Below are 23,514 nucleotides of genomic sequence, written 5' to 3'. Positions count from 1 at the left end.
AGGATTCAATAAATGTGGGAAAACATATTTTACAAACCGTGATCACCTCCGCCTCGCCCCCCCCCCCCAAAAAAAATGACAGTCACCCCACACAAATTGTTTGCTGGCACACATGAATACCGAGAACACCTCAGAATTATTTTATCACCCCAATTAATGAGACCTTTGGGGGTACCAGAGGGATTGCACCCTAATCCTCCTCCGAATGACGAAGCTATTAACAAGTATAACTATGAAGTGCGCAATTGGAATGATTTAAACCTGAAAGTTCATAGTCATGTTGTAGGTTAGGAGTAGTAATTAAGAAAAGCTACTTCATCAGAAGTCACTCTTAATGAAGCAATCAACAGCAATATAATTGATGGTGATGAAAACAGTTTTGAAAACAAAGCGGCGTGCCCTTTTTGGAACAAAATATCTCTCAATACACACTTTGCATAAATAAATGATACACTTGTTTGAAATCTATCTGATAAGTTAAGATAGATTAGTAAAATTTAATGTACGCCTATAGAGAATCCACAACTTTCATTTGTCGCAGGATTAATAATAACTAATATATATATATATATATATATATATATATATATATATATATATATATATATATATATATATATATATATATATATATATATATATATATATATATATATATATAGTGACTCCAGATATGGAGTCACTAGCTCCTTAGATGTCTAGCCACTAGCCGCTAGCCACTTACTAGCTTTACTAGCCACTAGCCGAAGAAGAACTGAGTCGTTTGGAAAGTGGCTAAATTTTGATTCTACTTTCCTGAATGTATTTCTATAGGCTTGTCATAGTTAAGTTTCGAATCTATTTTCATTGTGTCTTGTTTTTGTGTTTCCTACTCTGTCAGTTTTGGGCTTTTGCACACTCTTGTGGGCAATAAAAATTTATTATTATTTTTATTATATACTATTAACATGATAAAATACATCTGCAAAGAGTTGACCACTTTGACAAATAGTGGTGTGCGCCATGCGTAGTGGAAGTGTGCCACGCGTGGTAGAACAATTTGCATACCAAGATTTATACCAGATGAGTGAGAGTCACCGACACTTGAAAAAATGCGGACCTCCTTCGATTAAAAGCAGTCTACAGATTGCCTGAAATCCAGCAAAGCCCCCACTTCTATTTTTCATATGAAATTGATTCTCACTCTAAAACAGTACTGATGAGAAGACTCTCATAGAAGAAGTAGCTCACTTCAGGCACATACGCAGAGGAAGGGGGGTTGGTCGGACCCAAATATTGGAGTTTCATCGGAGAAGCAAATTTTTTTGATAATTTCGGGGTAAGTCACTTGCTTTTTGTGTCTGTTTGCAAACCTTAGCCTCCCTCATCCTTGTTTGTTTTTGTTTTTTTTTTTTTTTTTTTTTTTTTTTTTTTTTTTTTTTTTTTTTTTTTTTTTTTTTTTTTTCACAGAAATACTGGATTACGGCCTAATGTTATTACCTTTTAGAACTCCGATCTAACTGATAATCTGTAGAACAGGCTATTTTCATCACAGTTTTTCTTTAGAGAAAAAACAGCTAAACGTTTGAAAAGCACTACCACTCTTTTAGATAGTTCCGAAGTTTTTGATATTTTTATTCTTGAGCTTCAGATCTTGTGAAAAGTGCAAATTTTACCGCAAAGGTCAGAAATTGGGGAATGTCGACGTTCACCGGTTAACGCCCGAAATAACCTTTTTTTCTCCTTGAATTTACTCAGTGTTGCCAGTCAACTCTTTCAGTTTAATGCAAGGTTTGACAATAACAGGTTAGGTTAGCTTAGGCTAAGTTTTTTTTCCTATATATTCATAACCAAATTTAATCTAAACTAAACTAACAGAATTTAACCCAACTTCAAGTTTTACCATCGTACCTTGCATAAGACTGAAAAAGCTGACTCAAAAAGCTAAATGAATCCAAACAGAGAAAAAGAAATTTTGGACATTCACGGGTGAATATCGATATTAACCAGATTTCGGACATGCACTGTAACATAAATATTAAATACTACAGCAAGGATACACTTTTACTATTGAAAAAGTTTATTAGTATCGGATTTTGTTTTCTAACCTTTGAATTTTTTTGCTAGTAAATCCTGGGGAAGGTTAAATTATCAGGAGCAACTCCGCATTACATGACAAATACAAACCAATTTTGGTGAACAAGGTAAAAAAAAAAAAAATATTGTAAACCAATATACTAAAGACCTTAGCCAACATTAATTGTGGATCCTTCCCCTCGGGGTTTCCATATCTATAAACAAAAGCTTCAACTATATTACCTAGGTTTTTATATAGTCTAAAGTTTAGACTAATGGGAATTAGTTTACATGCTACTTGTAAAATTAAATGTTATATTGATTGCAAAGGTTATATTCAATAGGGGTCAAAGTTCTAGCCTTAACAGAGGGAGCAGGGTCAAGAGGATGGAAGTGTACAAATTCCTAAAAAGAAAATTCTAGCCAGGAATTTTCAAATGTTTTGAAAAAGCGGTGCTTCACCACGGTCTTGGGCCCATACACCCCCCTTATTGTGCGGAATTAAGACTATAAATATATTCATGAACATGTCAAGTCCTGTATATCACGTAATTAAAACGACTTTCCCACATTTGTCTATGGTTCTCCTACTTTTAATCCTCCCCCCCTCTTTTTCTACCATAAATGAATTCTTGCACAAGTGCCAAGTTGCGCCCAAAATAAGCCATAAACACAACACTTTAACGACAGCACACCTTGACAAAAAAAAACAACTGGAAAGCAATTTTAGATTAGAGAAAAACATCTAGGATTTTGTTTGGGGGAGGGGGTAATTTTTTTGAGGGTTGGGGAGTTACAAAACTTTTGTGTTCCAAGCAACACTAACTTTTGACGACAATAACTCTTTTAATGAAGCCCAGCCCCGTGTCCAGTTAGTTTGTTAGTTAGATTAATTGCTGAATGAGTTACAGCTTATTCCAATGCGGAACAAGGTCAAATAACTCTGAGTGACGTCTTAGCTTTCTAAGATGAAAGAACGCACAAAGCACATTGCTGGAATACGCTTTTTAAATTCAGGAAACCGGGAATGCTTAGACAAGCTCAAGGCAGTTATTTCCCCTCCCTGCTAAAGGCACTAAAGCCACTGAGTTCTAAGAAGAAATTTTATCTGTTCTCATTTATTCTTACCTATTGACACTAGGCACAAGCGTGGGCGAGGAGAGAAATTTGCAAACTTGATTAAATTTAAAGGGTTGTAAGAGGGATTGCATGCCACAGCGTTCAATCCAAAAATTTTAGGGGGAGATGGGTGAGGTGTATGGTATTATTTTTTTTGGAGGGGGGGGGGGGTACAAAAAACTAAAAACGAATCAAAAATCGTTTATTTTCATTGTTGCTACGTTTTTACGAGTCAGACAAACATTTTCGAGGGGTGTCCAACCCCTAGCCCCCTGGATACGGCCATGCCTGCCACGGATAGTGTATTCAGTTAAGGTTAATTTTTGGACAGAAATAATATAGGAAAAAATGATTCCCCATTCAAAACTCTCCCTTCGCAGTTGGGTCCCAGCCCATCCCTAATGGCCCAAATATAACCTTAAGATGTACAAAAAAAGTTTGCCATTGTTTTCAGATTGCCTTTATTCGGCATTGTGAACCAACTATAGACAAGAAATGAGCCAAAATAAATCGACCAGGTGCGAACTTTCAGAAATCACGCACGCCAGGTGACGCGCGCCAAGTGTGGCCAAAGTGATCCAAGCATGGCGGAACTGTGCCAAGCGTTACGTGGACCATACCAAGCGTTACAGGGACTGTGCCATGCGTGGTGGAAGTGTACGGCACACGTAGCACTGTCAGAGGTACACCAGCAGACACAAAATGGGTGGCCCCTCGAAAAGGTGACATAATCAGAAAACTTTCGTATGTATGCAAGGCTACATATGGACGCTTCGTAACAAAGCTCTTCAACGTTTCAACAAAGCTGAAATAGATATCACAATATCCATTAGAGAGATTGGGACGCAATTGCAATGGCAGGGATTATTATATTTGAAAAGAGCTTTAAATGGAGAAGTTAGTGTTATATTTCTTTTTTTATATCTAATTTATGTGTAATAAGTAACTTCAATCTTATATTTGTGATATTTGCAGCATATTTGGTCTTGAAAGAGTGACTTGCGCATGAATCTAAGGGAAGAAGAAGATTTAATCTTCTGTAATTATCGTTAAAACTGCTAAATTTTGAGAAAAAGTTAACTTTTATATACATTTTCAATTTCTCTGTCTTTATTTAGTGTTCTTTATCAGTTCAGTCCCTCACACACGAAAAATTGGTGCTTGTATGATATACCCCCGACCTAATATTCTTCTAATATGCTTCGCTGATGCTCAATTCTAGTGAAACATACCTAAGTAAGATAAAAAATATAATACTTTAGAAGTAAATCTGGGCCATATATTTGCAGATTAGGGGGGTGGGGTATAGTACAGCGGGTCTCCGTCCTTAATATGTTAGGTAAATTTGCTCAGCATATTATGAAGCAAGAATCGTTTTTTAACTTCACACTGTCGAAATACTTTACCCCCCCCCCCACACCTAATGGGCAAATATATAGCCCAAATTATATATTTTCTAACTATTCTGTCACTTCTCTTTGTCTTTTCTCCCGCGCAGCTGAAATAAACTAACGAAAAAAAAAAAACGGCTGTGGCCTACAATGCGTCAATGAATCAACAATTTGAGTGGCCGGGGGTATATCATACAAGTACCGAAAAATTTTCTAAGGTAGAACGCATTTCGGATTGTAATTCTTTTTGCAGGTTAGATGGTCAGTTTGACAAACCGAAGTGGCAACTCTGATTCTGAACGGAGTTTTGGATTAATAATTGTTATATTTAGGTCTACGGATTATTACAAAGGTGACTATGGTTCAGAAAAGTACGCAGGGAATTGGTGCCTGGGTCCCCAAAAACCCTAAATTTTTCTCAAACTCAAACTTACGTATTATATCGACCACACTTGGACAGCGTCACTTGGAATACAGCCATAACTAATTTTTGCAATGTATAGCGATAGAGGAAAGCTTAGGTTAGATTAGTGCACAAGGTAATTTTGTCCATATTTATGCCATACAGGAAAGGAACAGAATTAATCAAAGAAGAACTCAGGGTCAGGTCAGGGCACATTCGGAATGAGATTTTATTAATACCGAGATTTAGCTTTCCACAATCACTATACATTGCAAAATAAATGAGATATATGGCCATGCTCCAAGTGACGCACTCCAACTGTGGTCTATATAATATGTAAATACCCCCAAACTTATTATAGCTTCTTATTCAGATTATTAAGTATTTTTAGTGTAGTATTGTCCCCTTATAAAAAAAAAATCCTGCGTAAGAGTCTGCTAACGTCGCATTTTTATTTTTTCATTTTTTTGTGGCGGGGGGGGGGGGCTTTCCGGCTCGTATTGTCCTTAAAAGTAACTCTTATACTTACAAAGCTTCTTTACTATTTTGGAGGGGAGAAGGGAACTAATTTGCGAGGGCAAAGCTTACCAAAGCAGGTTGATTTCGACCCCATTGATCCGTTCTATCCAGGTAGCGTCTTTCACAATCAAATAGCATTTTTACTTTTGTTAAGTCAGCTCTTTAACCCCACTTGGACACCACCACCTAATTTACCTCCATTAGTGTGGACATAATTCCAAACTCAAATCCAACACTGAGATTGTAAACACAAGATTAGGACTGGAGGGTAAATTTACACCTGTAATACCGAAACGCTGAAAGCCCCTCCTACTATAAAACATTTTTCGGCCTTAGGCTCAGACTGTCGACTCCTCCCATGTGTACCGAAATCCCTCCAATAGTTTCCTTTTTACCTAATAAAAAATCAATAAATCCAGTTAATTTGTATTGCAATTTAACTAATGCGTCTTTCTTACTTGTCAATTCACTTATACTAATCTAAAAGCTGATTAATCAAAGTCTTTGGATTCAAAAATGTTTCAATGATGTGAATTTATTAGATAGAATGATATGATGATCAAATAATGAATCCATCAAACTGGGGGATATGACAAATATCAGGTGATACAGAAATTCCGCAACAAATCAGTGTATGCCGACAGATGGCCCAAAACCGGAGTAATATGGTAAAATTACAAAATAATTTCCGTTATTGAATAACTTAAGAATACCCTTCGCATCAGATACTTGACGAATCTGATACAGTTTCTAGAGACGCCATATGGAGGAGGGCAGTAGTCCCTCCTATGGCTAAATAATTCATGAGTTACAACATCTTAAAAATAAATGGGTCAAGTTTTTTAAATATGCAGTATAGAAATCGGAACTTTCTATGGTCTTTTAATGGAGAGAGTCTCTTGGTTCTTTAATTTTTGTCGTTTTTCCACCCAAGCCGTGGCTGTTCCTGGCCAAAGCAAGAGCTTGACAAGGGCATAGGACTCCGGTTCGGAGTGGCAAAGAGAACAATAAGTCCAGAAAAGAAGGGTTGAATCGGAAATTTGAACATATATTACGGTAGAATGAGGACTTTGGAATTGCAGCTATCCCTAAACGTACCACAAACTGTAGCTTATGCTTCAGAGGCAACAAAATCACAGACACAAGCACAGGATGAGAAAGGGACCTGGCCCGTATCCCTTCTCCGCTAAGTTCCAAAATTTTCCATGTTTCTCGTATAGATTTTAATTTTCGTATCAATGCCTTTTCGTTTTCTCGAGCAAGGGGATTGTCCCACCCTTTCAGATGAGTCAAAATGACAACTTAATTCAATCAAGAAAACAAATACAGAAAATCTTCCTTTTTAAGCTTTGATGTCTTCCCCCAGAAAAATCCCTGATTCCTCCTTATGGTTTGACACTAGATTTAAAACTTACCCATGAAAATTCTCAAGATTATCAAATAGGCTGAATTGAAGATTCAAGACACAGCTCAGAAAAAACTATTTTAATAGCGTAACCCTGGGCACATACGGGAAGGGGGTAGTAGAAAGACAGACATTTTTGTGTTGGGTTCGACCAAGATTCAAGTTCAGGGCTTTATAATTATTAATTTGAACAGAAACATTCTTACGGCTCTGCTGAAATTATAATCCGCACAAAAAAGAAATTCCCTACAGGCTAATCAGAAAATAAATGTTGCAAAAAGAAATAATTTCATTCGTGATAAGCTACCGGGCCATCTAATCTCGACAATGCAGTTCAATAATTATTACGATTATAAGACTGTAAAAACAAAGCAAAAGGAAAATAAACAACTAACAGAGAAAAACCTAATATCTAGCACCGATATCATATTCAGGGGAGGGGTTACCTGGTTTAAGCCCACTCAAAAGTTTTGTCCGACTGGTACAAAAGGAGCAAAAATACATGTAAACAAATTTTTGCACACAGAAACCTTGACAATCACAAATCTTTTCTGTATCCCTCTGACTTTTTTGTAGATCCCCCTCCACAGAGAAATGTCATTCCCAATAAACCCCCTGCCCAGCACAAGGGCCAGAGCAGCGGGATAACATCAACTTTCTCATCTAATAAGCTATTTTAGGATAATACCCTTGAGTTCCCGAAGATCCCGCGGACGACTGGACAATCTTTTAGGTTTTTGAATATGCTAATTAAAAGAGTCAAGATAGGATAGCAATTTAAATTTGCATTTTTTTTTTCACGGGGAGGAGACAAAAGACAAAATTCAAATTAGTAATTTTTTTTTTGCATTATTGAATACTGTGTTTAAACGTACATAATTGACCTATTATGCTACAACTAGCTTACTACTATGTGATGACAAAAAACGATCATATAGAGAACCACGAGCGGTTCTTAAAGTCTCTCGTGTGTGCTTCAATGCATTTCCTTCACAGTTCATGACTGGGCACTGAGCTTCCTTACTCTCACTTAAACTCATTATTACTCTCACTTACTCTTTTTCTTACTTACTCACTTAAACAAGGTGGTCCCTTGTTTAAGGACAAAAATGACACTTCTAAGCAAGATTTTAGCGTTGAGTCCTCTATAATGATGATTCACCGACTGCGTTAAAACACATTCTTCGCAGAAGAAGTGTTTTGATTTTGGGGACCCTATATAAGATATAGGCTAAGGTGGTGAGACAGGCTTGATTTAGGCGCAATGATTACCCACTATGAGGTATTACAGACTATCCACCACCTGATGTTCAACTCGGAGCCTCATGTGCTTCCATATGTGGTGCACTCCGTGCCATACACAGCCACAAGTCTACTACACTGTATCTTTCCCGACATAAGCGGCGCACTTCAGTCACGCGTGGTCCGTATGGCATGGTCAAATTATTTTTCTTTTTTTTGCCCTGCTGCGTCAGTTGGCTATGTCAGTGAGATCACTAAATATCTCCTTTTTTCATTAAGGTCTGTATTCCCTATGATAGTTATACTATGTTTTCATTTCCCTGCTCTCCGCCAATTTTAATATAACAACGAGGGAAGAAAATTTCCCTACTACTTCATAGCTGAAATTCAGTTCTGTCCATCTACTGAATTCAATTTTATATTGGTATGCGAAGTTTTTCATACTAAAAATGCACTGAATATTTTTGTAAATCGTTGAAAAAGGACAATCTTTATAATTTTAGACCCTTCTCTATAAAAAAGTATTTTCAATATTATAATTCTTGCTCAATCTATCAATAGATTTGAGACTAATGAATTTAGTGAATAAGGATATTGTCCTTCAGTGCAAGTACGATAAGATTTGTTTCTGAAAAATTTGTATCACAAGTCTAGATGGACCGATTTCACATTTTCCAGTTAATCGGCACAAAAAAAAAAAAAAAACTAAGCCAACATAATAGGACTGGTCAGGAAAACAAAAGAAATTTTTCCAAATCTCGTAGAGGTTATAAAAAATGTTGAAAACAATTGAAAATCGCAAGATTAAAAGGTAATACCCCAAATAGAACAAAAGTACAAAATTAATTTTATAATAAAAAAGAAAAATTTTTAAATAGAGAGAGACTACAAAAAGAAGGCTTAAAATTTACAAAATAAATATCTAACAACTGGAAGGTAAAATCGGAGTGGAAGAGGGAATTCATGGGTTGTTCAGAGGGGTAGGAGCTGCAGTCTTGTCACAAACTCGCTTGCTATAAATAGAACGAACACCGTATTCCTTGTCCGGAACAAATTGTTTTGGTACCGTTTTGAGCGTACCGTTTTCTGAGAGTAGATAGGCTTCTCTTTTAACTGTTCTTTATTGATTATAGTATGGGCTTGTCTACTGTGCGGGGTAAAGACTAGTTAAAAATTGTGAACAAATACTTTCTGTGCCATTTTGGCATACGTTAAAGCAGAGATATAAAAACAAACAAGGCTATTGTTTTGGACTTGCTAAGTGATATACGATGGCTTTTTTTTTTTTTTTTTTTTTTTTTTTTTTTTTTTTTTTTTTTTTTTTTTTTTTTTTTTTTTTTTTTTTTTTTTTTTTTCAAGACGAACTTGAGTTTCCATCAGTGTTCCGTAATCTTTGCACCTACCCTATCTTAGTTGAAAACAAAGCCACAGCGACTATTTCCAATCTAAATTTTAGCCATGGAGATAAATTCCAAGTAACACGAATAAAGTTTTTTAATCCTTTTTTTTTAGCTCAAATCAGTTTAATAAAGGCAAGACACAGGTGCATGTGCAGGATTTTTTTTTCCCAAAGGAAAAATGACAAATACAAGAAACAGATAATTTTAACCACAAACATAAAATAGGAGAAATCCAGATATTTTCAAGGAAGATACCCCCCCCCCCCTCATATGTGCCTGGCTTAAATCTTAAGATGTAAAATAAAAAATTTTATAATTGCTTTTAGTCTATTTTTATATCTTTACGCCTATATATTAAAACAACCGTCGACACTAGGACTCGACTTATTTGATGCGATTCTTGAACCACGGAAAAATATCCAATATTTGACCACAAGCATAGCTTAACAAGGGAGGTTAAGAGTCCCCATTTCCCTGAAATAAATATCCCTGGAACCTCCAGGGTATACAGACAAACAAGCTTGCAAGACAAGAAGATAGGAGTCATTCCTGGCATGTAGGGCACTGAAGTGGCGTTTCAGTTGCTGTCAAGGACAAGTAGCAACATAACCACCCAGCTCCCCCACAGCAGAGATTGGCCCCTGGGCTCATCAATCCACTGTACTATCAAACAGTTATGGAAAGTGCCTTCCGATGTATAATTCCATGTCAGAATACTTCCAACTTGTCAAATTAGAAGATTTTTTTATAAAAGAGGTTTTCTGACAAGTCAATAGCCATGGAAACATATTTTCAATGCAAACCAACTTATTTCTTTGCTTACATAGTGGAATGGACTTTGTCATACTTTGGCTTAGTTTTTACAAATCCGGATTAGGCCTAAATTTTTTTTTTACTGAGCAGCTGTTTTTATCAGTAAAAATCCAAAGACCTTTCCAAATATTTTTCGGAATAGCTTTTAGCAAATTGTAACTTTTAGTTTCATAACGTTACAAATTCAAAAATATGAGTCAAAACATATGAACTGTTAATACCGGACAAATTGCAATCTCCTTGCGTTCTAATATAGGTATATCAAACATTTCATTTCGAATGAATTATAAACTGCATATGTTCTAATATATAAAGTCTTAATATTGGAAAAATCGTCTGATAAAAAACAAAAAATAAGACAAAAAATATAAAAATTATTTATCTATAGTGTTATTTCCTAGTGTTCTTCTACACCCTATCCTTGTGTTCTACTACACACCGAATCGTTGATTTATTTTTTAATTTCTAAATTCGTGCGGCCGGGTACATTTAAGTATTTTATTTAATATCAGACAAATTAGTCAGATAAACCAGTGTTAATATCAGACAAGAGCTTAAAAAATTGTTAATGTCAGAGAAATTGTAATCTTCTTGTATCCTAATGTATATAAAACTGTTATTATTAGACAATTGTAATCTCTTAGTGTTGTAATTTATACATAACTCCAAAAATCGGACTGTTTGCGGTCTCATTTTGTTCTAATACATACAAAACTGCTAATGCTGAATAAATTATAATCTCCTTCTGTCCTGATATCCAAAATTATGAATATCAGGCAGATCATAGTCGATCAGTGTTCTAATTATAAAATATAGTATTATCAGAAAAAAAATTGTTAGAAAACTGTTAATATTATTAAAAAAAAAAATTGGCAAACACCATTCCAGAATAAATTGGTAGTAATTTGATGTACTTGGCTACTCATCACGAAAAAACCAAAATTACAGTTGAAGAAATAAACACGTGTAACGACTCTAACCGATAAAGCAGGTTAATCGTTGTAATTTTTGAAAGACTGGAGTAAGAGGATCAGACATAGAGCAACAATGCCGTTATTTATTCATTTTTTTACTAAAGTTAATATGAAACATTAAAAAAATAGGGTTGGAAAAAAATTCTAAAAATGTGTAAAAATCTTTGGTTCAGTACCAATATCAGGGAAAATGAACAAGTGACGTCAAATGCCAACGAACTAGCCTTGACAATAAGTTTACTTTTTAAGTGTCAACGTATTAATACCATGTCCAATAAGACCAGGGACTTGCGTAGGGGCGGGGATACTTGGCCTCCAGCATCGAAGTTTTAAATATTTCTGAATTTTTGGATACTTCTTATTCAAATTCTAAAAAACAAAATGTTTCTTTTATAAATTTTTCCCCGAAAAAATTCCAACGTATGTGCCTGTCCTCAATTTACCTAATGTTACCCATCCAAACCCAATTCCTGGGTAGGAGTACGGAACCTATGAATTGACATTCAAGTCTGAACACAATCATAATGATTATGGAATTTGTATGCGATTCCAATTCAAATGGCAGGAATTTAGAGAGGGGTTTATTTTTCCCAAAAAGTCACTTTTAATACATATTTAAAAACTCATCCTTTTTGCTATCTCGTTATTTCTAATTCATCCTCATCTATTCATTTGCATTGTATTTTTACAACAACGGGGTTCTTATTATTTGCGTTCATAGAAATTGTCAAGGGGACTGCACCATTTCGACACCTGGCATGCACCATATGGTGAACGTGATTCCTGAAAGTGAGCGACCCCTCTTAAATTCGCAAATTTATTGTAAATTATCCAATAACAAACGCAAACACCAAGTGTAAATTGACCAATACCCTGATGGTTTTACTTTCTATGGCGAATAAAATAAATGACATCAAAGCTGTTTTGAGAAAGATATTATTAGAGAAAGTATTAGAAAGTATTTCTCTGGCACAATTTTTAAAGTAATCTTAGACAACAAACCTATGATTCGGGCTAAGTTCACTGTTTGTATTTTGTGCTTAGAAATTATGTTTTAACTGGCGTTACGGTAACTAGTCGATATTTAAACTAAAAAAAAAGAAAAATATAGGTTATTCTTTTTGAAATTCACCGTTCTTTGTCATATTTTTCTATTTTTAATTTATTCAGAGAAAAAGGGAGTCTTACTTTAAAACTTCTGGAATATCATTTTCAGGGCATGTTAATAGCGTTTAGCTAAAACATTTACTATTCGGAATCTTCTTTACTCGCATTTTACCTGCCATCTATGAAAATTATATATTAATTTTAAGTACAGATGACGTGCGGCTAGAGATGCTTTGACAATCGTTTCAGGTGTTCCAGGATTATCTGGATTGGAAATCGGGGTCCTCTGTCTCAGTGTTTCCACTATGGGGATTTCCCCCCTAAAATGGGAATTTTTTAAGTCTCTTAGGGGCAAGAGTTTTTTTCTAGGGATTTGGGGATTTTCTAGGGATTTTTCCTCTCCCATGGACTTTTAGGGAAATTTTGGGGGGTTTCCTTTAATTTGTTCATCATCATCATCTTCTTGATCAGAGAAGCAGGATAATTCGATTTAGGATCTGTTTTCTTGCGAATTGAACTTGGAATCACAAAGAACTTCTTCAGTTGCTTAAAAGATTTTTTAACACCACACAGATATTGAGATGTACAGGAGTCCTAAGTAACAAACTAGCAACAAAGAACAGTTTGAAACAGTTCCATGCTGATTTGGGCTTAAAACAATAATTTCAGCTTGGACTGTTCTCGATTAATGAAGTCATATGGTTTGTCATTTTTGGGTTGTGTTTTCATAACATTATTTGGTAGATAGCGTGTCATTTTTTTACAGGTCAGATAAATAAAGTTATAATATATTTTGATAGTTTTATAGGGTACGTAGTTGTTCTTACTGTACTAAATTTTTTTGACAAGCATTGCATGTACGATTCTTTTTCTCCACAGTACTTGTATGATGTTTATGATTTTTGTGTAAAATCAAAAAAACTTGAACTCGAACATTGTAGCCAGCTTTATAAGTACTGACGTGAATAATAGAGGTAGGCTCTAACTATTCGAACACCTCTCTTACCCTTTCATTACCTTAGTTTTTAACAGACAAACAAACTGACAGCCATTTTTTAAAAACAATGGCTCATGTAGGAATGAATGGATTGTGTGTTTTTGGCAATCCTACGTACCCAGGGGAAAATCATGAACCTTCATACTATAATTGGTAAATTTTTTGTTGTTCATTTTTTTACTTACAAATAAAGTGAACATACCACTCGATGTCTTTTTTTATGTTCTTTACAAATATAACAATCACTTCTGTCACAAATTCAAATTTAAGCACAGTTTAAGCTCTTGAAACCAAAATATTTCTAGTTTTGGGGTATAAACAAAGCTTAAAACATTGGTCTCAGCATTGAACTTCCTGCAGAAGGACTATGTGGAATCAACTAGTGCTTTAGAAATCGATGTGAACAATCGGAAGTTTTAACTTCCCCTTGAAAGCGTTTACTTGGGTCCGAACGGACAAAATTCCCTCTGTACGTCAAGGTCACATACCGCCGTCCCCCCTGATTCAATCAAAGTAGTTCTCAAAGCTGCACAGGCGTTCCATATCAAAGCAGTAGGCCAGATACAGAAAAGGTTCAATTTCGAAGACGACATTTACAGATATGCTGAAATGGTTGATCCAGTGTCAGCCCAATCAATTCAGCCTGCCTCTCTGCTACCTTTTGTTAGGAAGTATGGACAGCTCCCATGGGACGGAACCAAAATCGAGCAGGAGTGGAGAAGGCAGAGCCTCATCGATATTGAAAACGTCAAAACAATGGATGCCGTGACCTGCTGGTGTTTGGTATTGGTGAAAAAAAATACTGCCGGAACAGAATTTGTATCCTAACCTGAAACCGGCAGTATTATTTATTTCCACTGTTCCATTTTCAAATGTCAATGTCGAGAGGTTTTTCAGTACTGTAAAAGTAGTAAAAACTGACCGTCAGAATAAATTGAAAACATAGACTTTGCGGGGGATTCTAAAAACAAAATATGGAATGAAAAGGGCTCAAGAAAGTGTGGAATGTGAAGATGATTAGTTACTTCACCACATGAAAATGGTGAAAGCTTCAGCCACCATACAAAAAATGTTGAAGATACATCAGGGAAAGATAAGGCCTGATTACGTTGTACAAGTTACGATTGAACTGTATTAAACATCTTGTACTGTAATCTACATTACAGTATTACATTTTCTTTTCTATTTGCTTATTCTAGGGATTTTTTTAGCTCTTTATTAGGGATTTAGAAAATGAGAAAGTGGAAACAATGCTCTGTCTACACAACACGATTGAAATTTAAATATTTAGAAGATCTAATTTAAAAAGATCTAATTCAAAAATTTTAAGATCTAATTCAAAAGAACTAAATTTTGTTATGAATAGGGCCGGCATTAATTAAAATCTTGCGATTAGCTAGGTTTGACCAATTTTTAGCCTTTATTTGGCAAAATCTGACTATATTCTTAGTTCAACATCACAATGCAGACTAAATAGTTGTTTTTACCATCCTAACAACTGGTTGTTAGCAATATCTGTGTTAGGGGACCAGCACTTTGGCTTTGTTCCTTTTTTTCTAAACCAACAATTTTGGTTTAGTAGGAAATCTGTTTAAAGCCTAGCCTCTGCGTTCTTTTCAGAAAGTGGGGACCACAGGCCAGATTGATGAAAGTGACATTAAACTTTGGAAAGATGAAGCTGCGAGTGAGTCAGACTAAAATCTAAAAGTGCCTAAGATATGTGGTGCATCCCTGCTCCCATCAACCAATATACCTTTTACATAGGAAACAGCTCAATCAGAAAAAGTGTAATTTATAACAGGTTCGGAAATGCCACCGTATGCTGTTACAAAGTGTGTAATTTCACCCGAGTTTTATCATTTCGTTTTTTTTTGCGTTTGGACTGAAATAAAAAGGAATGGTAACATACATGCCTCCAACATTGAAATAGCTCTCTTAAAGAAATGGAAGGTAGTTCTTTGCTTCTTTTTTACTAATGATACTAGAAGGTTTGCCATGGAAAGATAATCTGCCTTCGAGGCAATGGAGATAATTTTTGAATTAAATTATCAAAGTATACAATATTCTATTTCAACTCCTCTTTTTTACAGAAATTACTCGTGAAATTTGAAAATTTCCGGAAGTTGTCAACTTCACTGTTGTGGTTACTATTCTGGTTTCAGGCTATTCTGGCTTACTATTCCCGTTTAATCTGAAACATGCAATGGGCTACAATCTGTGGGATTGAAGGCAAAGAGTGGGCTCAAGGCCCTTCTAGCCCCGCCATACCATCTTCCCATAAAACTTTTAGCTGAAGCTTTCGGGAACCTGATTGGGAAAAAACTGGGCTTGTAGCTCATCCACAACACCCGTCCCCCATCAGTTTTTTTTGCAAAAGGTGCGGATATGAAAACTTGGTACCTGACTCATAAAAGGATTTTCGGTACTTGTGCCTTATAGCCACCACACTCGAGTTCTGTCAAGAAGTGAAGTTTGGTTAATGTTAATCAAATAAAACAAAATATGATGAAAATATAATACTTTACCAACAAAATTATAAAAATTACAACAAAGACTTATGGGAGGTGAACATTAGAAGATCTATAAAGGTCGGTTCATAATCAGTTTTCTAATAACGCACAACGAGACAGAACTTTTGGAATTTTCAAAGACTTTTGCAATACGGCTAATGGCTCTCAGTACATGCATATACAAGACTGATTCTTCAGATACGGGAGCCTTAAAGCTTTATTTTAGGAATTTTACATTTGCACTTGTTCTTGAATGCAAGGCCGTTATCAAGAGAGAGGGGGTGGTATCCCCTCTCTTGGCCAAATTCGTAAACTCTCTTGACCCCTCTAAAATGCCAAACTCGTAAAAACGTAACAAAAATACATATAAACAAATTTTTTATGGATTTTTTAGGTTGTTTTGCACCCCCCCCCCCTAAACAAAATCCTAGACACACCCGTGGTTATTTGAAAAAACCCTCGACCACATATGTTGAAACAAAGGGAATGGCAGCTGATCCTGAAATGATTAGAAACAGCTCTTTTTGAAAAATATATACTTAGGCTTAGATACGATGGAAGAAATTAGTGATCAGTGATAATTAGTGACTAGTGATCAGTCAGACTACGAAAGGAGAAGCTACAAGTTGAAGATAAAAAATAATATTTGTCACCTTGCATCTTTTACAAAAAGGAAATCGCTCAGATACAGAGGAGATTCAGCTTGGTAAAGAAATCTATGAGGCCTTTATTTTTTAAATATTGCCCTTCCTGAGAAACAGAGAGTCTTAAAAGTCTTAGCTTTGGACATCAAAACTATATTTGTTATTTCTTGAAGACTACATGAAAACCTTCCAGCTGTTCATTATCCAAAACTCAAAACATCCAAAAATTCAAAGCATAATTTTTAATTTTTTCGATCTCCTGTAAAATTTAAAAAGCGTAACATATCGCCTTTTGAATTACTGCAGTAGATTTAATAGCTCAACTCAGAAGTGCAGATAGCAAGGACATTTATTCAAGGCCGTATCCAGGAGGGGGAGGAGGTTTAAGCCCCCCAATATCTAGTTTTTTATGCGTTTTTAAGTCCCCCCCCAAACAAAAATCCTCGATACGACCCTGTATTTATTCATTTAAAATGCAAATGGGCGCTGATTTCCCTCCACCTGGTGTAAATCTCAGAAAGCCACATGTACCTTACAGTTTTGCTACGCTTGGTACTATTCTGTCATGCTTGGTACAATCCCCGAAACGGTTGGCACACGCGACCTAGTGTTCATTATTTCTGAGAGAGAACGAGTTCTGGCAAAAATGCTGCGAATGGGCAAAGATTTTTCTATGTAGATACAAAAAAAAATCTAAATCTAGAGGGGAATTATTCATCCCACCCCTCCCCCCTGATTGGTGCCCTGACAGACGGCCAAATAAGTTAAGGAAAGCATAACATTTACGTTAATAAATTATCATACTTTAAAATATCCTTGTTTAAAATAGATATGGTAGAAAAAACTAAAAAAAAAAAAAATGCTGAATACTGATGGGATAATTATCATTTACTGTTAAGAAGAAATAAGCCTACTGAATGAGAATACAATCCATTCTGTCAGATTATTATCCTACGCGATTTCCTTTTTCGTTTTTTGTTTTACAAAGTCTTGGGTAATATTGCTTCGTGAAGACAATATGCAGTATGATTCGTGGAAAAAACCTTGAAAAAAAACATTACAAAAAAAGCTTTACGCCACCAAGACTACTATCACGCCAATTTCTTTTTCTCAGAAAAAATTTTTTTTTTCAGAAATACTTGAACCGTGATTACTAAACTGCGACGTAATCTTAATGCACTGACTTTTTTCCCAAAATAAGAAAGCACAATGGAATGAAAAATACACGAAAACAGGCTAAAGTACCTCCCACCAGAGCAACATTTTGGGTCTAAACCTACCAGACCAAACTTCAGACTTAGCAACGGATTATATCGTTACTGTCACGTCTAGAGGTCCTTTCTGACATTTAAATTTTTTAAAGCTGTACTCAAAGGGAGGATCAGCAGGGCAATAAATGTTCAGTCACACATTGATCCTCGGCATCTACAGTGCCCTATTGATTTCCCTTTAGAGGATAGCTTAGCAGCCAATTTTTGAAATTATATCAGGAGTATGAAGATGTCAGATGCGACCTTTAGGCGTAACATCGACAATATTTGTTTAGAAATAACGACTGTGGAGTTGGAGTCGTGGGGTCGGAGTTATAGTAAATTTTTGCTAAATGAAGTCGGAGGCGGTATACTGAAAACGTCTTGAGTCGGTTATAACTTATAAAATCTAGTTAAATGAATCTTTAAAACAGGGCTGTCGCGTCAGAGTCTTGGAGTCATAGGGGGTATATCGAAAATGTCTGTAGTCGGATTTGGTTATAATTTATAACCAACCCCATAGTCCTGTTAGAAATGACACTGTTTACTAAATAATTTTAATTCATGTTGATATTTTTTGTTCGTTCGGTTTTAAAAATGACGAAATGGAAACGAATATGTAGATCAGGCACGTACACAGAGGAGCTTGGCCCCCCAAAATCCTATTTTTACACATTTCTAGGCAGTCCTTATTCAAGTTATTAATTCTTTTTCAGGCAAATGCGTGTTATCGCGACCACACTCAAGAAGTGAAGTTAGGTTAATCCTAAGGACATATACCGAAATGGGATGAAAATATAATACTTTAGTAACAAAATTATGGAAACTACAACAGAGAATTATGGAAAGCAGGCCGCCCAGAACGTATTATATTAAATACCTAACCTAACCAGCTATACATACTAATATTTAATCAAAAAAAAAAAGAAACTGCATAGTAATTTACTCACTGAGGCTAAGTTGATTATCTCCCAATGCAGACAGAAAAACCGGTTTTACTCAGATCAAGAGCTTGAGTGTGGTCGAGGTAACTCGTAAGTACCCTTTTTCATTATCCCCCCCCCCCCTCACGAAACAACTTTTGTGTACGTGTCTGATGGAAATCCTTGTTTCTTACCAAGCAATTGTCTATCTAGGGAAGTTTACATTCGCGAAACCATGCATCCGACTCGCAGTTAAATTCCTCGAGGTAACATATTCTATTAAATTAGGAAGCAAATTAATGATCTTATTTGACTTAAATAAATTCATCCGGGTAACAACAAGCATATTATTGTCTGAAAACATGGTTTGAGAAATCAGACTAAAAACTCAATACTGTCTAGAATAAGTAACAACTCCTGGATAGACAATGCCTGGATAGACAAGGGACTATCCAGGATTTTAATTCTGGGGGGAGGGGTAATTTTTTTTTAAGCGCATGGAAAATTTGTTTATATACATCTTTGTTACGTTTTTACGAGTCGGACAAACATTTCGGGGGGAGGCCAACCCTTAACCCCTCCCCCTCGATACGGCCGTATAGGTGCCGATATATTTTGCACAATAAGGTTGAAACATAGAGTTCACAAACGCTCTCCAGCTTCACCATTTGGGAACGATTCTAGCTAAAAGATTCGCAAACACAATCTTTGAAATCAGTTTTGGGAGAGTGCCAAGGAGCAATCGGGGGCGTTCAGGTAAAAGCCAAGATACAGAACCCCCCCCCCGCCTAGACCTTTTTCTCCGACTATAGCAGAAGTTTTACTTATGTGTGACGGTTCAATAATCAATTCAATAATCCGATATTCTTCCTCCTAAGTATAACAGGTAATTTAGACTAGAAAAAAAAAAAAAAACAGGAATCTCGCGTAGGCACACATATTGTAGTTATATCATGGGCCCGATTAGCAGGGGTGTGTTTAAAAGTTGTCAGAAGGGCAGAAACTGAAAAATCCTATTAAAATCATGCCATAAATTACCAAAGTGTGATACTTTAGTGGTCTAGAGCGTTCCTCCGTCCAGCTTCGGGGCTATCTACACCTCCGTCGAAAAAGCTACTAGATCTGCACCTCCTACACCTATCTGCACCCCCGTCGAAAAAGCTACTAGATCTCGTAAAATTATAGTGGTGAATTCAATATGACTTAAGAGTCCTATTCTCAGTTCCTTAACGCCTTCTTCAAAATAACACAAACCATCAAGTTTTCCCAGCTGCTATATATGTTAATAAATATAAACACAAAAACTACAAAACAAAACATCTGCCTAGTGCGTAGAAGGGTCTTTGACCCCATGCCCCACCTCAAAATCAAAGTTTTATTTTAAACATTGCTTATTCATAATACTATTCATATGATTTGTCCATGTTTTTACGTTTTATGAGCCTCCCCCCCCTAAAAAATTATGTATATTCGTACGTGCTTTATATCAATCAAGGCATAAACTAAGATTGTTACTAAGATTTCAAATTAACGCAAGTTATAAAATTCAGTGTTCAAATAGACAACTTCAAAATAGTTGCTGCACCCCTCTAATATTAATATAAGAATAATATAATATTTTTAATAATAAAAATATCGAGTTAATATTTTGTACATTTGTTGCATATACAGATAATAGGTTAAATTTTGTTTATTTAGGCTACGTTAAATTTGGTTATAAATATGAGAAATGGGTTAAAAAACCTGACCTAATCAAACCTTTCATTAAATTGAAAAAGTTGACTGGCAACGCTGACTAAATCCAAGGAGAATAAAAAAGGTATTGCGGACGTTCACCGTTGAATGTTGACGAATTTCGGACAGCCACGGTAACATAAATATAATATGGTGAATGCGGGCACGCACCCAGGATTTGTGTTCGACGGGTGCTATTTGAACACACTGAGGGCGGGGGTGTAAATATTAGATAAAAAATACAGAAAATAGTTAAATTATATTCGAAATTAGCAGAAGATGAGAAGACTATGTTGGGAGAAAGACATAAAAAATGAAGAGAAAACAGGTCCGTAAGCCCCCTGCTGATGTGCCTTGGTAAATCCTAGATTATATACAAAAGTAATTCATGTGCTTAACTTACTCGAAGGGTCAGAAACAGAATTGCCACATGGGGAACATTTACACCCTTTGGGTGCTTTTTTTTTTGGGGGGGGGGTTGCGAATTAATTTTTTGAAATCGGTGCATGACGCCAATTTTTTTTTTCTGCAGAAATCGTTCATTTTGCGCATTTTCACTAGAAAAATGGTGCTTTTTCACTTTAATGGTATCATAATTTTAAACCAGACATCTGGGTAACACATAGTAATCGACTGGGCGAAAAATCACCGATGTTAAAGTGACAGCTTTGAATTCAAAGAATGCGACTGAACAAATGTATTAAGAAATCGTCCTTGTTTTAGCTCACTGAAGTTCCAAGACAAACCTATCTTCAATTACTCATTCATTTATATGACAAAGTAAATTGTGTATAACAGGATATATATTGAGGAACGGAATAAACCACAATTTAATGAGAAAATAAAGCTGGATGAGAAATTCAGAAGTCATTAAAAAAAAGAAAAAAAACTTGAGAACAAGATTTTTTTTTCGTGGGGTGCATTTCGACCCAAAGAGGTTACCAAAACAAACACATTTCATGCTGAATAGAGGAAACAGAAAAAAATTATTAACTTATTAACAACATAAAGATTGTAAAACAAAATACATTATAATCTAAAGGGATATTTTCAAATTATTCTGGAACTGTATATCTACTACTTAATCCTATATCTACAATCCAAGCAGGGAAGTTACTCAAAACAAAACAATAGAGGGGGCAGGCGAGGGTGTTTGCAAAATAGATTTTGTGGGAGGCCGCCTAAGTTCGTTAGATCAACCCAAAAAAGAAAGCGAAGCATACGATAAATATAGAAACAGAAAAAACTTCTTTGTACTAAGAAATAGGGGTGAGACGAAGATAGTGACCCGTGCTAGCAAGCTAGGGTGTGAAATCATTTCTACCCTCTGATATTTTAACGCTTCTTTTTCGTACGTGTTGCTATGGCGTAGCTACCTCTTCCGACAGTTCATTACTAGCACATATGGCAATGCAGACTCACCTCGGGTAACAGCTCCATCTCCCTGGTTTAGATGGAGTTATTTACCCCTTAACCCTTCATTTTAAACTAGGAGAGAACTAGGCACCGCTTTCTTACCCTACGTGTGGTCCTTGTTCCCCCTCAGATGTACCCGGTGATCACTTCAATCCCAAAGGACAACCCTCATACAAAGATCATAGCTTGTTTAAATTCATAACCTGTTAAATTCATTTCTTTGAACAATTAAATAAAAAAAAACAATTTTTTTTAGCTGAAAGTAAGGAGCGACATTAAAACTTAAAACGAACAGAAATTACTCCGTATATGAAATGGGTTGTCCCCTCCGCAATCCCTCGCTCTTTACGCTAAAGCTTTTAATTGTTTTAAAAAGTAGAATTGTGGCAAAGAGTCAAACTTTAGCGTAAAGAGCGAGGGATTGCGGAGGGGACAACCCATTTCATATACGGAGTAATTTCTGTTCGTTTTAAGTTTTAATGTCGCTCCTTACTTTCAGCTAAAAAAATTTGTTTTTTTTTATTTAATTTCTGAACGTTTTTGAATTAATGCATGTTTGGTTTTGGCTCTCCTCACATAAATTATTAAAATGAAATTTGTATATTAATTCTTTTTTTGGCTAAATGGCTTTCTCTTAGTTTCGATCAGACGATTTTGAGAAATAAAGGGTGGAGAAGAGGTCTAGTTGCCCTTCAATTTTTCGGTTACTTAAGAATGCAACTAGAACTTTTAATTTTTAACGAATGTTTTTATTAGTAAAAAATATAAGTAACTTAAGAATTAACTTACGTAACAAACTTTCATAATCTTATATTTTTATTATGTATACGAGGGGGTTTGTACCCTCGTTAATACCTCGCTCTTTACACTAAATCGTAAGTTTTGTCCCAATTCTTTAAGAATGACCCCTGAATCAGAAAGGCCGTAGAATAAATAGTTTAAATTACTAAAAATACTTTAGCATAAAGAGCGAAGTATTTATCTCCTCCTAAATACCTCGCTCTTTATGCTAAAGCATTTTTAGAATCCCTCATTTGTGTAATAATCTCTGTCGTTTTAAGTTTCAATGCTACCCCTTCCTTTCATTTGAAAAAACATTTTCATATTTATTTTTCATTGTTTTCTTATAGTAATGCTAGAAAATCCTGCGCCCTTTTCATTGAATTTTTCTTCCCCCATGACAGATTCCTCCAAGGAAAGATCCTCCAACATAGCCCCCTCCCCTCAGCCCACCCCCAAACAAAATAAAATCCCCCTGAAAACGTCTGTACACTTCCCAATAACCATTACTATATGTAATCACTGGTCAAAGTTTATAACTTGCAGCCCCTCCCCCAGGGTTTGTGGGGGAGTAAGTCATCTCCAAAGACATAGTTATTGTGGTTTTCGACTATGCTGAACAGCATGGCTATCTCAAAATTTTGATTCGTTGACTTTGGGAAAAAAATGAGCGTGGGAGGGGGCCTAGATGCCCTCCACTTTTTTTGGTCACTTAAAAAGGGCACTAGAACTTTTCATTTCCGTTAGAATGAGCCCTCTTGCAACATTCTAGGACCACTTGGTCGATACGATGACCCCTGGGAAAAAGAAAAAAGAGAAAAAAAACAAACAA

The 23,514-nt window shown here is 35.7% G+C and overlaps 1 protein-coding gene across 3 annotated transcripts in view; it reads right to left on the bottom strand.

The window, feature by feature from the left end:
• LOC136033975 (transcription factor AP-2-epsilon-like) overlaps nucleotides 1–23,514 on the bottom strand; it is a 109,999-nt gene that overhangs the window by 82,490 nt on the left and 3,995 nt on the right. The window contains exon 1 of one of the 3 annotated variants that reach the window (XM_065715009.1): nucleotides 5,683–5,779. The exons of 1 other annotated variant lie outside the window; for it this stretch is intronic. In XM_065715009.1, the coding sequence (XP_065571081.1) occupies nucleotides 5,683–5,700 (18 nt within the window). In that variant the 5' untranslated portion in view covers nucleotides 5,701–5,779. Of the gene's footprint in view, nucleotides 1–5,556; nucleotides 5,780–23,514 lie in introns of those variants that run through there. One more of the 3 variants, XM_065715008.1, reaches the window with a different exon arrangement.

The sequence above is a fragment of the Artemia franciscana genome, chromosome 12 (assembly GCF_032884065.1).
Source record: "Artemia franciscana chromosome 12, ASM3288406v1, whole genome shotgun sequence".
NCBI classification, from domain to species: domain Eukaryota; kingdom Metazoa; phylum Arthropoda; class Branchiopoda; order Anostraca; family Artemiidae; genus Artemia; species Artemia franciscana.
The sequence above is the reverse complement of the archived record's forward strand: the minus strand, read 5'-3'. Positions and strand labels throughout refer to the sequence as shown.